Here is a 16,868-nt window from a genome sequence, read left to right on the forward strand (position 1 = left end):
ATGAGCACCACAACCCCAGAGTTGGTCACGACTGGACCTAATGGTCAGGGTTCCCTTTACCTTTATCTTTTTACATGAAACCACTGAGTGGGGTCACCTGGAGTTTTGGAGTAGATTGTCAGCCATATGCTGATGACACCCAGCTCTACTTCTCCTTTACATCTGCAGGTGAGGCACTTGTCTTGTCTCTGAAATGGACTGGATGAGAGCCAACAAACTGAAGCTTAATCCGGATAAGACTGAGGCTCTTGATGGGGTTACCTTCCCTCTGATGAAGCAGGTATGCAGCTTGGGAGTTACTTTTAGATCCTTTGCTGCCACTTGAGGCCTTAGTGGTGCAGATTGCCTTCCATAAGTTTTGGCTAGTGGCCCAGCAGCACCCCTACCTGAAGAGGAATAGCCTTACTTTTGTTGTCTATGCTCTGATAATCTCTAGGTTAAGTCATTGCAATGCATTATACATGGTGCTGCCCTTGAAGACAGTGCACAATTCAGTGGCCACTTTCATCACCAGAGCAAGATGGTTTGAGCATTTAATGCCAATCCTGTCTTGAACAGACTGGCTGCCAATTGGTTTTCTCGATCCAATTCAAAGAGCTGGTCTTGACCTATAAAGCCTTAAATGGCTCAGGACCACAATACCTTAAGGATCACCTCCCCCCATATCAACTTACTTGAACACTGTGATCATCATCTGAAGCCCTGTGCCATCTATATTACATATATTTAGGCACCAGGTGAAAACACTCCCAGGCCTTTGGCTAACTAAACAATATATGTCCTTTGAACTGTGTTATGTGTGTAGGGTTATTGTTTTTGTTTGTTACTATAGCATGTATTTTTGTGTTTTTATATTGTAAACTGCCTGTGATCCTCAGATGAAGGGCGGTATAGAAATCTAATAAATATTAAATTCTTAACAAAAACATAACAACACAGAGAATAAAATGCAGCTTAGAAAAAAACAATCTAGAAAAATAAGAACGAAAACTGGAACTACACATCTGCAGAGGCCTTGCTAAATAAGTATGTTTCAAGGAGGTGTAAGAATATAGTCAAAGGCAGTGCTGCTTAACTTCAGAAGGAAGATGATTCCACACAATGGGTACAATCATGGATAAGGTACTCCACTTCTCAAAAGGAATGTTTTTCAGCAAAAAGCTGAAATCTGCTTGGTTTCATAAAGACCTGCTTGGAATGTACTTCACAGTTTAACAAAGTTAAGTTTGTTAACAGTTAGGTTTATCCTTAACTGACTACATCTACCAAGAAATAACATAAGATATGGGCGTAACGTTTCTTAAATACTATGATGTTTGAAGTAATTAATCTACTCATTTTGTCCATCTTCCCACCCATATAAATAGAAATAAAAGTGACCTCCTTTTTTCCATCCTCATTATAAATGTCTCTGAACTTTGAGAACTAAAACCTGCCCTTCTCAGATGGTAAGGAATTGCTGAAACAATTAATGGAAGTGGAATACAAAGAGGGAGGTGAGAGGAGGTCGATGATATAAGGGAATGAAAGTTAGAATATGGAAAAGGTATGATGTATGTTTTTAAATTGTTTTTGTTTTGTTTTGTTCATTGTGTTAGATAATGTGTTAAGGTTGTGTTTTGTATGGTTTACATATTGTATTGTATTGTTTTATTTTTTCTTGATCTTCTTGTTTTTTTCCCCTCTCTTGTCTCTTTTTCCTTTTTAAAAAGTAATAAATATTATTTTTTTTTAAAAAGAGAACTAAAACCTGCCCTTCTGTAGGAAGTTAAAGAAACAATTACAAAATTAGATCTTTATTTGATACTATACAGAGACATTAACTTTATGAGTGAATGCATTTTGGGACATCACCCATCTTTCAAAGTTTCAAGGTTTAATACAATGAAGCAAATGCCTTATTTTTCTAAAAGCATCAACCATCTTTTCCTGGTCATACTCTGATCAAAATGAACAATTCACTTAAAGTGTTGCTTTAGTATTAGGCCCTGAGATCTTTTAAACAAACCACAAAGAAATGTTGGTTTACTTACAGTACTTTAAGGCTGAAAAGCCCAGAAAATGCTCCTTTGGGGATGTGTGTCAAGCCATTTCCTGCCAGACGTCTGCAGGGTTAGAACGAAAAAAGATAAATAGATTTTATTTTATATGGAATTAATTTGGATGTTAAAATACACAAGACAGTTATATTGGAAGCACCAGGGCTAGAAGGAGTTGTTGAAGATCCCAGTTTTGTCATCATTAACATTCCGTGTGAAACATTTCGTAACTACACAGTCCATTTACCGTCAGCTGTGCAAATGCATTTGCTTCAATAAACCTGGCTTACAGTGCACGCCTAATTGTCCAACCTGTTCTGCTTCAGTAGCAAACAATGCAAAATTACAGAATGCAGATTGGCTACTATTTTCATAACTTTACATTTGCCCCAGTAGACATGAATTTTCCCCAGCAGACATAGAAAGCACGCAGATAAATTACCAAGCTTCATTAGCTACAAGAGACCACATGGTTACAAAAATGGTGCAGGTTCCTTCACAGTGTTGTGCTTTAAAAAGCCGACTGGTCGTGAATGGATAGAAATTACATGTGGAAATGAGCTGATGATCATTTGCCTTTCTGTGTTACACATGTGCTTCTTAAAATAATGTTACGGTAACTGCTGATGTCAACCTGAGCAGAGTATCAGAGGAATTAGATAAATGTTATGTCAACTTTCATTTCAAATACAGTGGTACCTCGGGTTAAGAACTTAATTCGTTCTGGAGGTCCGTTCTTAACCTGAAACTGTTCTTAACCTGAAGCACCACTTTAGCTAATGGGGCCTCCTGCTGCCACTGTGCTGCCATTGCACAATTTCTGTTCTCATCCTGAAGCAAAGTTCTTAACCCGAGGTACTATTTCTGGGTTAATGCAGTCTGTAACTGGAAGCGTATGTAACCTGAAGCGTATGTAACCCGAGGTACCACGGTACAACACTGAAAGTAGTGGGATAGCAAGGAAGAGGCACTGGCCACCTGCGCTCTTAAAGGAGAAGCACGGGCTGTTTCAAACAGTAGTTTTGAAAAGCACCTTAAGCACCTGAAGACAGCCTTCAGCACTAAGCACCCCCCCACCCCCACTAGCTGATGCAATGTGGTGCACCCACATTATGGCCATTTTTTTTCCACCAGGTAAAGACCTTTTAATTCAGCCAGCCCTTTTAATTTGAATTATTTGCTTTGGTGCATTTAAATGTGCATCCAAATTGGTTTCCCTTAAAAACAAACAAACAAACAAACAAACAAATATAGCAAAGGCTGATCTGGTTTGGGGGAGGGGTGTAGGATACTTTGTATTCCAGATTCTGTGTTTTTATGACATCTGTATTTATAACTATCGAACCACATCTGTGTGTTTTATTGATTTTTGTGAATGTCCAGAGAATTTTGGTCTATGGTAGTCCAGAAAAGTTAACACCAATGTTATTCCATGCATTATTCACTTTAGTATAATTTGTGTCAATGGGAGGGGGGGGGAGTTTCAACCATGGGTTGGCCTGGTTTTATGTGGTCATTATTTTATTTTAAATCGCTGCTACCCATCTGGTATAGTGAAGAAATGAATGAAAGACTGCCATTGAACTCATTCATGGTTCGGGCTGCAGTTGAGGTTCTCCTTGGAACAGCCAGGATTGCCTGTACTTCTCAATGCCTTAGGTTTTGAATCTCATGATCAATCAATTTTCAATAAAATCAAAGCATATTTACTCAGAAGCAAGTTCTCGCTGCTATGAGAATTACAAGGGTCTAAGATATAAAATAAATGTTCATAAATATACCAGGCAAACACATACATAAATATATAACCCATGTGTCTGAAACAGTACAGGAAAACAGTCCTAAAGCCATTTTGACTATTCAGTGACCTCAAATATTCCTCTGCAGTCTGGATGGAAATGGGAAAAGCCTCCCCATTGCCTCTGTGCTCACAAATCCTGCATTATGTGCACAATTGGGTATGAATAGGGTGAGCCTGTGACCTGGACTCAGGAATTAAGTATTTATCTTCACAAAAGAATGGCCAGGCTGTCCAGGTAAACCCATTAACAGGTTTCCTGCCAGACAGGATTCTGCTGTAGACCGCCCCTTCTGTGATGTATGTATGATGTATTGTGGGGTGGCCTTGAGCTATAGGGTGGCAATTTCAAAAATCTATATAAGGGCTTGCACACCTTTGTTCTGGGTTCCTCCTCCCTCCTGCATGGTGGGGTGAGCACCCTGTTGCAGCACTTTAATAAAGATCAGGCTTACTAGCTGCTTTGCTTCTCAATAGTCTCTGGTTGGCCTCTGTTATTTTCTCCTAACCAATAGAGAACCTACATGAGGATTTTATATGGGCTCTTGAGTACCCCATAAGGGAAAAGGAACATTTTTTTCTTATACTCTATAAGTAGACAAACCCATTTCTAACATACCTTTCAGGGTACAGGGTTGTTTGCAGATTTATTTAAAACAAACCAACCCAAACACATACAACCATTATAAATGTATGCTGCAGAACAATTGCTAGTGGAAGTGAGCCCTTGCAAGCATATAACACTTGTGCTCAAAGATCTGCACAGATTTGCTACCGGGCCAAGCTCAAGGTGTTACTATTGGCATATAAAGCCCTTAACAACTTGGGACTGGTTTACCTACGAGATCGCTTTACCCCACATGCGCTCACTTGACTGCATCGATCAGTGTAATTGGCACCACTATAGGTGCCACATAATACCAGTTCCACCTTTGTAAGAACTCAGTCGTTTATTGTGACAGCACCTGAATGTTGGAACTCATTGCCCATTGAGATCAAGCAGGTGTCTTCACTGTATTCTTTTTTGCACATGCTAAAAAGATTATTGTTTTCAACAAGCTATCCAAATGCTTAGGAAGTTGAGTGAATTTTAATACGTTTTAGTATTTTAACTTCTGTGTGTTTAAAAGTAGGGTTGTATTTTTTATTTTTTAATTGTTTTACCTTTTTGTAAACCACACTAATTTTTTTAATCAAGCGGTGTATAAATTTTATGAAACAAACAATATACGCAATTTCAAAACCATGCAAATTCCCAAGTTGCCTCAGTTTTTGTATAATCAAGATAGCCACTCTGACTAACACAACTTCTACAAGTTGAAAATATAATAAATTCTATTGATTTTTAATGGTTGGGTAGTGGCAACATTGTTCCCCAAAGTGCTATACTAGCAGCAGCGGAAAACTATTGCTATGAATGCTTCAGCATGTCCAAACTGAAGCAATGCTTCCATTTTTAAATAGGCAACATGACAGAAATCTAAACCATAACCTGCATTTTATTTGCTTGGCTGCATCTCATGTAAGACAACGGAGGAGCAAATGGACTGTAAACAGGAACCTTGGTTAAATTAACTAAAGGACAGGCCACTGAAGAGGCTGAGTCAGACTTTACAGCTGTCTGAACAACCGTATGCATGAGAATTCAAATGCATTTGGATACCCAGTTTATTATTGCTTTGAAAATAGTTAGCTTTTATAATAGTTATTGTTGCTGGAATAATCCTCTGTCAGAAAAAGCGCATGCACGAAACTAAGAAAAAAAAAATACTTTTTGGTTATTAACCCAAATAGTTATATGAGAAAATACATCAGTTTTAAAATGCTGTGTTCTGCTGAGCAGGGCTTTTCTATTTTAACTAATATTGTGGAGTTCTTACTTCATACCAATCCTGTCTTGTGACGGTGGAATTTATTATGTGTCACTGGCTGTTTGCCAACCTGGAGGCATGCATGTCTGATCATACAAGCTACTATACTGTACTTTGAATACAACTATTATAATCTTTACTTTGCATGTCCCTTTCTATACAGGATTATAATACGAACTGGGCAACGTCCAGTGGTATCTGCACACCAGCAGAATGACTTCAGCTGGTGAGATAGGACTTCCCCTTCTTTCCCCTCCTCCCTGAAACCCTCTACACATACCCCAATTCTGCTCTGGAGGGTGTGGTCAGAGAAGTCAATCTTTGTGATGTTGCCTGTTTTCCAAAGTTTATTTACATCACTGCACTACACAGTTACTCAGGCACTCCCTTCACCTTTAAAGGTACCCAAGAGTGGTCACTGAACCTTAACTGCCTGTTAACTTCTGGAACCTACCTGCCAATGTTGCCAATTAACCTATTTAAAAGCAACCATCCAATAAGGACATCTGCCAGAAACCCAATACAGAACAGGTGAAATAAACCAGCCAGCAAAGCCAACCAGCTGACATGCAAAAGATTTCTACTCGCCCCCCTGAAAAACAACCAGCTAATGTCCATACTGGATAAAAGGTGGATAAAAGGTGCTGCGTGCATGGGCACACAAGAGGCTGAATGCCCTCCCTAAGTGGCTGCAAATGCCATCTGATGCTACTGCTTCAGGCACAGTGTAATTGTTCGATCTCTACTGTTAAAAAGCTAGCATTTTTGTTCTGAAAATTTTAATTGCATTCTTTAACACTTGTGCTGTGACTTTGTACTTCATTATGGAATTACTGAATAGTTCTGGAAAGATTGTTCTCACTAATGCCCCCCCCCAATAGATTAACAAAACTGAAATCACACAGGAGTCACACATATTCGTCATTAAAAAAAAGGCATGAGGCTTAGTTTGTTGGTTTGTACCTGTGACTGAGACAGAGCTAACTTTTAAGGCAGCTTTGTCACTTGGTTGGCAAAATGGTTGTCACCCGAAACTAATTCTCAAATCATTCTGTTGAAAGGGAGAGGGGGAACAAAACAGACAACCCAAGTGAACTTATCTGTGCATTATTCTGCTAAGGGCACCTGCTGTAAAGTTGTTGAGCAGTGTACTAAAAACTGCTTGGAGCTTTGCCCACACTGCTTTTGTTTGCTAAGCCCAATTTTTCAGTCTTAGAAAGGAAACTAGATATGTCTTATTCAATGATGCTGTAACTAGCCCCAGCAGCCTTCTGGCTTTCTCCTTTAGAGATGTAAAAGCAATCAAGTGGCTGCAGGTTCTACATAGTTTGTGTAATTCACTCAGTCATAGGCAGTTGTAGGAGACTGGATGGCGAGACTGTAAAACAAAACAATGCACTGGGCATTCAGAGCACTGATGCTGCAGTCAATAGCTTAGGATTCCCATCAGGACGTCCTCACACGAAGCGGCATTATGCAGTGCAAGTCTGGACCCTATTCTAGACAGAAAGTGTGTTATAATGAGGCCATCCCAGTATCAACTGATCAGGTCTCACATTTGGAGCAAGATCCCTAGATACGATCCCCCTTGCCCCCATGATTATAGACAGTAGCTCATATTGCATGACACTACTAAGTCAGGTAAACTCTGGGTATTCAGGAAGAGGAAGTGATACATTGATTTGCATAAACAAAGCTGCAGCTGTCCATGATATGTGGGTTTTTGTGGCTTGCCACTAATTAGATGCCACAAGTGAGTATCAGAGGGAAGAAGCAGAGGTACAAACACTTTGCTTTCAGTGAACCTCGCCAGGATACCTGTGCCTTGAGTTACTGTGGATGTGAAGAATGAAAATCCAAAGCATTTTCAAATTCTTAGTTTTGTGGTCACTTTGTTACATATAGTCTTATGTGCATAGAGTGCTTTCCTCTTCTGGCTGGCCATCATCACTGCTAATCAAAATTCCACTTGTGATCCTGTGTTTGATTAACTAGTTTTTATAGCATAGTGGTTTTTCTTTAAAAAAAGGGGAAAAAAAGAAAACACCAAATAGAACAAATTAAGCTATGCAGGGTTCTGTGTTTCATAGCCAGCCTTGAGGGATGCTAAAAGCTAAAGAGTAAGGAAACAGTAATTAAAAGTGATTACAACAAGACGACTTAGTACCATGAAATGTGAATGCAAGTGTCCTTGACACAGGCAGAACCAGACAGCAGGTTTTGGTTTTGATTATAACTTCACTTACTATTTTAATAAACATGAGCTGGTATTCAAACTTTTAATATCCTGCTGCTTAACTATTTCCAAATAGCAATCCGGCTCTTTTAAACAACCCTTAAAAAAATTAATTTCTACAGCCCTGTCTCTGCTTAGAAATGTTGTAGCCTCATGGTAACTCGTTTAGGGTTGTTGGGTTTTTTTTTGGTAAGTTTATTTCTAGAATCACAAGCAATTGGTGTCCCCTCCCCCCAGCTAAGTGTTTCCGCATGTGCCAAACGTGTCAGAGCTCACAGCTTTTTCTGTGCTGTGTTATCTGGTTCCCAGAGAAGTGCCTAAGAATGTTCTCTCAACTATGTCAGTCCAGGATACAAAGATACGTACAGCTCTTCCAGGAAGCGGAGATTGTGCAGCGAGTTTGAGGACAGTCTAGTGATGTTGTTCATACTGAGATCGCTGAGGAAGGAAAGAGACAGAGTCTTAATACAGGATGCATAACTGCAGTATACAGATGTTCGTACATTTTAAAGTAGCACATTAACAAAACAACAAACAAAAATAGGTCCCTTTCAAAGTCAGATGAACTAACCAGAAGTATTTAAGCCATTTATTCCAGATGATCCCACAAATTTCTGTAGAACTGCTTTGAAGCAAATGGTTTTAAAACAGCAGATGTGGTTTATTAAATACAATTTTTAAAACTACTACCACATATTTTTGGTTGCCTTTTCTTATTATTAAGCTACCGATTTCAATACACCACAGTAAGAAATTAAAATAGTTGGCACAATCAGGTTGCTTCTTGCTTTCTTACAAGAAAATTTATTCCTATGGTAGATAAACTGCAACATGATAAAACAATATTTAAATGTACTTTAAAACAATGTAGTAACCTGTATTTCACTCTTGTTAGTTGTAGATTGCAAAACAAAGGAATTTGCCCTATATTATTGCCGTAATACTATAATAGCAAATATTTTGACTCACAGAAAACCCAAGCACCCCCTACATTTCTCTTTTTAATGGGCTCCCTTTGCAGATTCTCAAGTTGCATTAAATAAGTGAAATGAACCACAAAACAAGGGTGCAATCTGATCCTGCTTGTAGCACACTTCCTGGTGGGGTTCCACAGTAGTTCCTGGCACAGGAAACCAACAGGTTTTCTTAAGTCACATCAACCTCACTTTTATGCAGTATTCCATTTAATTATACTTTTAAAAAGCCTGTTTCCTCCTCATGCTAGTACAGTGTAATTACCGTGGCTTCACTGGGAAGGCTCCACTAAAATACATGGGAGCTATACAAGACATTAAAAAGGTTTGTGCCCACTGTGGGGCTTTCCTGCACAAGCCCCATATGAATGGGAGCTATCCAAGCAAATGGACCTGTGCACACGTTATTTTTTTTTTAATGAATCACTTCCCATAAAGCATCCTGAAGCAATTTGAAACATCAACAGTAACACACACACACACACACACAGAGAGAGAGAGAGAGAGAGAGGGAGGGAGGGAGAGAGAGAGAGAGAGAGAGAGAGAGAGAGAGAGAGAGAGAGAGATATCTTTCATGGGTGGGGGGAGAAGTGAAGGGAGACCCCCCCCAGCTAGCAGTCCAGTGAAGACTGAGCATCCTCAGTGGCCACGGAATGCTGACTGATTGCTTGAAGTGGGGTTGGGGGGGGGACACAGAAAATACTCAATTGAAGGGGAGAATGGAACGGAGTATTATAGAACAATGCATGGCTGACTGACTTGAACCCTGAACAGCAGCACTCTACTCAGCACCACGTTTTGCAGGCCCCACTTGTATACCTCACTTATTTTATTATATTTCTGAATCACCTTTCTGCAAACCACCAAGACTGCACGCAACAGATCAAAACCAATAAAAAACGGTTAAATGAACAATAAAGAATAAAAACCTTGCAAACACCAACACTATTTTTTTAAAAAAAGACCAAATTAAGAAGTGTAAAATCATTAACTAGTAGCATAAGTATTGCTACAACCAAAATCAGCATATATAAAATACAAACAATTGCTCTAATCTCCACTTTTATTTTTAAGAAAGTGACAGTTGTCCTGATACACTAACAGTGTGCACCGTAATCCAGCTGCAGGGGAACACAAGTTTGAGCCACTGATTGTATTGGAGGAAGTCAGCCTCAGACTTAGAACATCTTGCTTCAGCTGACTCAGGTTGTAGACCTGTCAGCAAATGATACTTAGTACAGAACATCTTTCATTTTGTGGGAAATATTATTTTAAGCAGGTGTTCTGGGTGTGCATTTTAAGTTCTCATCATGCTGATTATTCACACCAGAGGCTAACACTGTTTTTAGCCAACATTTTAATGCAGAAATACATTTTTACTAGTTTACAGCTATTCATTTGACAGCATACAGTTACACAGGGCAAACCTGGAAATAAATGACAGTTTTATTGTTAAGAAATATTAACAATTACCCATTTTCAACTCAATGTGTTGTTTAGCAGTCACTTCAAAAGCTAATTTATTAAACAACACCAGAGTAGTTATTAAATTCCCTCTTTTGTTGTAATATTTAATCATGACTTTCTTTCTCTTCAGTAGTTGGCTACTACCCCCTTTGTTTTGGCAAAGGAACAAAAGATTTTCTTTGGCAAAGGAACAAAAGTACAGCAAATGAAATCCCAGTCAAATTAATTATATTTTAATGGACAATAAGATAAAGCCTTCGGGTGATGACGTATTTTGTACATATACCAGCAACAGTGCTTTTTAAAATGAATACAGTGGTACCTCGGGTTAAGTACTTAATTCGTTCCGGAGGTCTGTACTTAACCTGAAACTGTTCTTAACCTGAAGCACCACTTTAGCTAATGGGGCCTTCTGCTGCTGCCGCGCCGCCGGAGCCTGATTTCTGTTCTCATCCTTAAGCAAAGTTCGTAACCTGAAGCACTATTTCTGGGTTAGCGGAGTTTTTAACCTGAAGCATATGTAACCTGAAGCGTATGTAACCTGAGGTACCACTGTACTACACATTTGAAGGGAAATGTTCTGAATAGGGCCGATTTCTGCAAAAACAAAGACCCTACAAATTTGTACTATGACCAATATTGATACGTACCTAAGGAATTAGTGTCCAGTTTGCAGATTTTTATATAAAAATCAGATTGGGCTAAGGTAAACAAAAAACAGCTGCAAAAATCACACCTGGGGACAACTGTCACAATCTCACTGCTGCTGTGTCCCAAGTTGGCTGTGGGTGGCCTTTGGAACCAATTTGGGAAGGGGAAGTCCTGGCATCTGGCCTCATGTATCCTGCTATGGTTGGACGATGCACTACTTAAGCCCACCCCATCTTTCCCTCAGGACCAGATTTTCTCCCATCACCAGTTGTCATTCTCAGAGAAGATTCTTCTTCTTTGGAAGCTCCCTCAACTTCTGGCATCTGGCCTTCACCAACATACCAGTCCTAGAAGTGGTGGACATCAGGAGACTTTCCAGCACTGCTGTAGCGCAGCCCTCAGAAACCCAGTGCTACCCTCCTCGACTGGGAGGTAACCTCCATTAGGAAGCTGGGTCCCAAGTACTCACACCTGATATCAGCATTCAGCAGGCTTCTGACCAGTGCAGCAACACTCTGAGCTACTCAAGGGCTGAGCTACATGATGACAAAGCTTTCTTCTTCTTCTTCTTCTTCTTTTTGCTAAGTTTACTTAAACTAGCGACTTTTACTGTGAATAACAAGCAGATTTTGGATGTCAGTCCAGAACATGTCCCCAGTCTGGTTCCCCGCTCCAATTTGCCCTAAATGTTTTGTTAACACCTTTGGGGGACAAATAGCTTTCAGCAGGGAAACATACTCCAGATGAGGGCTCCAAGCATGTTTTTTCTTCAAAATATAACATAGTTTATGTATACTTTCTTTTTTTAAAGGATTGTTGTTATAACATGTAGTTTTGCTCTTAGCCTCACTTGCTAGCTTTAACTTTGTCTGGTTTATTGTGTACTCTCCAGGGTCCTGATGCTGTGGGCACCATCGCAGGTGCCTGACTAGTATTGTATGTTCATTTCTGCTATTCTCATAGCATTTTACCCACATTAACCTGGTGCAGATGTAACACTTCTCTTAGCCATAGTTAAGAAATCAAGGAAAGGGTCTCAGGGTTCTGAATTCTTTGTTTCTATCCTGCATGAAATCTTCCCTCCCTCTTTCAGCAGTGAATATGGTACAGTGCTATATCTGCAAAGGCTGCCCTAATTGTGGTTGTAATGATAGGTTGAAACCTTGTAGCTGAAATTGGTTTGCAAATCATTATTTATGTTAACTATAGGATTGCAGGGGTGGAAGGGATCCCAGGAGTCATCTAGTCCAATCCCCCTTCAATGCAGGAATCTTTTGCCTCAAATCCATGACCCTGAGATTAAGAATCTCTTATTGATTGGTTTGCACTAGTACAAATGCAATGTGGTCTTGTGCCTTTAGCAGCTGTGGGGTAAGCAGAAATTTAACAGAGTAAACCCTTTCTAGTACTGAAAAATGATTATGGGGAATGCTTCATATGTTTACATTCTGTTAGACATCTTATTACTTGTATGTGGGTCCCAATGTGCCTTTGGTTCCTCTGCAAAAGAGGGCACAAATTTGCATATGACAAAGTATATGTAATTTTTATGCAAATGTATGTCTTCTTTTGTGAGTGCCTAATCCACATACTAGGGACACGGGTGGCCCTGTGGGTTAAACCACAGAGCCTAGGACTTGCCGATCAGAAGGTTGGCGGTTTGAATCCCCACGACGGGGTGAGCTCCCATTGCTTGGTCCCTGCTCCTGCCAACCTAGCAGTTTGAAAGCACGTCAAAGTGCAAGTAGGAAGATAAACGGCGTTTCCGTGCGCTGCTCTGGTTTGCCAGAAGCAGCTTAGTCATGCTGGCCACATGACCCAGAAGCTGTATGCTGGCTCCCTCAGCCAATAAAGCGAGATGAGTGCCGCAACCCCAGAGTCAGCCATCCTTTGCTCAGGTTATATATATATGTGTGTCTGTGTGCAACTAAAGCTATATATCCTAAAGATACCACAGTATCTCTGACCACAGTAAAGGTAAAGGGACCCCTGACCATTAGGTCCAGTCGTGGCCGACTCTGGGGTTGAGGCGCTCATCTCGCTTTATTGGCTGAGGGAGCCGGCGTACAGCTTCCGGGTCATGTGGCCAGCATGACTAAGGCACTTCTGGCGAACCAAAGCAGCGCACGGAAACACCGTTTACCTTCCTGCCGGAACGGTACCTATTTATCAACTTGCAGTTTGACGTGCTTTCAAACTGCTAGGTTGGCAGGAGCAGGGACCGAGTAACGGGAGCTCACCCCGTCGCAGGGATTCGAGCCGCCAACCTTCTGGTCGGCAAGTCCTAGGCTCTGTGGTTTAACCCACAGCACCACCCACGTCCCTTTTGACCACAGTACCCTGGATCAATATAGGAACCTCTGAAGCCTTTCACTGCTTAGAGACTTGGGTTGCACGTAACACATCCATAAAAGCAACCAAGGCTATTTCAATGCTGAAACTTGGCCGTACTGTAATAAAGATAATCAGAAACATGAATTAATACTTGTCTCAATATCCCCTGGTATTATTAAATTAATTATAATTTTTATTCTCCATACAACTCACAAGAGCAAAAGTTTTTTTGTTTTTTTAAAAATGAATTTATGAATGACTTGTAAGTGCTTTTCTTCCTCTTTTCTGCACCAAAATGTTAACAACTTGTTTGTATGGGTTATATTTGCAGAAACGCATCTGCAAAGGGCATATAACACATACATATAAATTGGAGTTTGACTAGCTGTTAAGAAAGTTGAAAGAAAAACAAGCTTCTCAACCCTCACACAGGTTAAGATAAAGGTTTTGGACAAGGTTTCAGATTCAACAAAATTCTTGACAAAATTTATTCCGCCACTCCCATCTCCCACATTAAAAAACTATTAGCAGAAAGGCTATTGAAAGGCTGCCCATGATCCCAGAGACTTTTCTGGAAACAGTTCTGTTTAATTCTCATGCCTGCACAATAGCAGTTTGGCACAATCAGTTATATACAAATGTCTCTAAAAGGGGCCTTACCTCCTATTTTCCAAGGTCACTTGTTTCAAGGGTTCCAAATAGCAAAGAAAGTCAGTGGAGGGTATGTAGGGAAAGCTTGGGGTGGGGGGAAGAGAAGGCGCTTCTGCTGAGATATTTCAGAGTCAGGTCTCTTTCTATAGTGTGAGGGTTTCCCTTTAAATCTTTTTCAATAGGTTATTGATGGCTTTGAAACTTAAATGGCATTTGTCAACCATCAGTAAATCTTTAAAACTTTTTCTGCAAATAGCCCAACTCCAGGTCTCAGCTTTTCCCATTAATCTGTATGTAAGGCCACTGAAGGCTTTTTCAGAGTTTAGATAATGCCTAGATTAAAAGGTCCATTCAGAAGGAAAAACTTTAGCATTCACCTTGTGTACATAGCCATTTCACCAGTGGTATTCATGGGTTGTTATTTCAACTCTGCATTTGTCTTGCAAACAAGACATACGCCACAAAGGCTTGGTAGAGACATTCTTTAGTGAATTATCGAAATCTATTTGCCTATTTGTCATGCCTTGTTATTTTTATTATGTATAATCAGTTTGAATCCAGGAACTTTAAACTGACAATTGTTCAATTATGTTGCTATTTTAAAAATGAAAGGTACAATTCAGCAATGATGCTGATAAAGGACAAATAGGGTGGTTTGACTTACATTTTTTTTATTGTTCCCAGATGAGTTCCAATATCTTAGATGTTGCATTTGATGCAATTAAAAAGACCTTGCAAAAATTGTTTTAGTATGTTTTGTCTTTTCCTTGTTTTATAGACTTCCATTGTTTATTCATTTTGTTCCTTTCATAAAAGGATGCAAAAGGCAAAAGATTAAGACATTTTTAAATAGCTGGAAGCACCTTCTTCCTGCTCTCCAAATCACATAAACTGAAAATATTTCAAGATTAAAAGATTTGCGGCACTATTTGAGACGTCCTTAGAGTTAGCCCCACAGTTCCATGTGAAGGTTCCATTGCTCAAGATCTTTAAGTGGACTTTAAAGACCTTTTTATTGCTGCTTTTAAAGGTTAGACTGAGTCTGTGTTTAGATTTCTGGCATGGCCATGCTAGTTCATGCTGGTTTTAGTAACATTTTGCACTGTTCAAAATTTAATAATGTCTTTTTAATCTGCCTTAATAATTGTACAGTTTAAGCCATAACACCTGAGGGACAACTGCTGCTGGAGAGCCAGCCCAGTTCCTCAGATGAAGTTGAGCAGAGAAAGAGAGAGATCCCTGCCACCACCACCTATCAAATCATTTCATGATTCTAGGATTGTGATTAATAAAGTTGTAGAAAACCCAAGTTTGGCACCTGCCTCATTATTATTCCACAGGAGACAACAGGAAGAAAATGGAGCAGGGTCCCCAAAGCAAATGGGGGTAAGGATAGGGGGAAACACAAAATGGGAAAGTTGAAATGAGGCAGAGGAAAGCAGAGACTTGGTAAATGGAGGTTAACAGAATCACAGAGAAAGGGGAAGCAGGGAAATAAAGAAGAGGACGCTAATGGGCTGAAGAAGAACAAGTATCTTATTCTATTTCCATATTTATAAGTTTCACATTTTTTTTCCATGTCAGGTGTCTAACTATAAAACAAACTACAGTACGTAAACCTCTGCATGCAACTAATCCAGGTGGGTCCAGTCATTAAGTCCCCAAAGTACTTGACAACCTAGAACTATTTAGTTTGATACATGACTTCAGAAGGAAAGAACCATAAAGAAAGACTGAGTCAATTTGTATAAGGCAATAAAAACTAAGCATATTTCCATGTGCGTGTATAAATAAAAAAAATTAAATATGATTACTATAAGTAAATGGTATAAATTAACAAATGCATTTGTTAAATAAAATACTAACTATGGCTGACTAGTAGCACACTATCCATATTCCAATCACTGGTAATAAATTTATAGAACTTAGGAAAATACAATGTTATATTCCAACCAAGACACTTTTAATATTTAAATACAGATAGCAGAACCTGTATTCAGTGATACAGATGATAATAGCTCGACTGAAGACTTGTTTTAGTTTCATAATCTTATTTTTCCCAATTTGAAACAGAACCATTAGTTAAAACCTATCCTATGTCAGCATCGTAGTATGAAATAAAGTATTCTCTGATGATTTGAAAAGTTATACAGTACAGTACTATGCTCCCAAAACTTACAGTGTCTGCTGTTCCATTCCATATTCAACATGATACTATTGGCTTGTTAATTACTTTTATCCAGAAGAATATTAGTTTTATCTTCTGAAGCAAAACAAATTAGACAGATCATGGCTGATTAGAATGCAACAGTAAAATCTCCTTATACTTTCTATTCCACTCCATTTCTCTCCAAAACAGGGGTGATGTCAAATACATAGGTATTTCCCACGCCAGTCTGGACTCTGTTTCTAATAAGTGCTGTGGCTGGAACAATGGTTCTTACACAGCGACTGAAGCTCTTTAGTTCAGTCATTGTGCACAAAAAGAACAGAACTCCTTAGCAAGCATTTGATGAAACATCTAGATTTCCATATTTCCCTAATTGCCTTTTCTAAAATGTGTGTGCATCTTATCTGACCAGAGTTTAAATGTTTTCTTTATTTCACTGCTATGGCAAAATAAGAATGTGAAGGACTGGAATGATAATGATGTCTCAATTTATACACTTGAGGAGGGGAAATGATTTAAAAATAAATAAAAGTGGGTGACGGGAGTCCTGATATTGTGTATCCCATAAATGTGTTATTTGAAATAGCGGCTTTCTAAAATGCTTCAAAAGTTCTGCTAAATGTAACTCTAAAAGGAAATCTAAATTTCCACACTGTTAATTTGTTGCACTCTCTCTT

General features: G+C 39.3%; 1 protein-coding gene across 1 annotated transcript in view; it reads right to left on the bottom strand.

The window, feature by feature from the left end:
- Nucleotides 1-16,868, bottom strand: part of LGR5 (leucine rich repeat containing G protein-coupled receptor 5) — a 76,875-nt gene that overhangs the window by 44,542 nt on the left and 15,465 nt on the right. Inside the window, exons 2-3 of the mRNA XM_081878744.1 lie at nucleotides 8,311-8,382; nucleotides 2,034-2,105 (exon numbers count right to left, since the gene is read on the bottom strand). Coding sequence (XP_081734870.1) covers nucleotides 2,034-2,105; nucleotides 8,311-8,382 — 144 coding nt within the window. The remainder of the gene's footprint in view (nucleotides 1-2,033; nucleotides 2,106-8,310; nucleotides 8,383-16,868) is intronic.

This window comes from Podarcis erhardii (genome assembly GCF_964252035.2).
Source record: "Podarcis erhardii genome assembly, chromosome: 10".
NCBI lineage: Eukaryota > Metazoa > Chordata > Lepidosauria > Squamata > Lacertidae > Podarcis > Podarcis erhardii.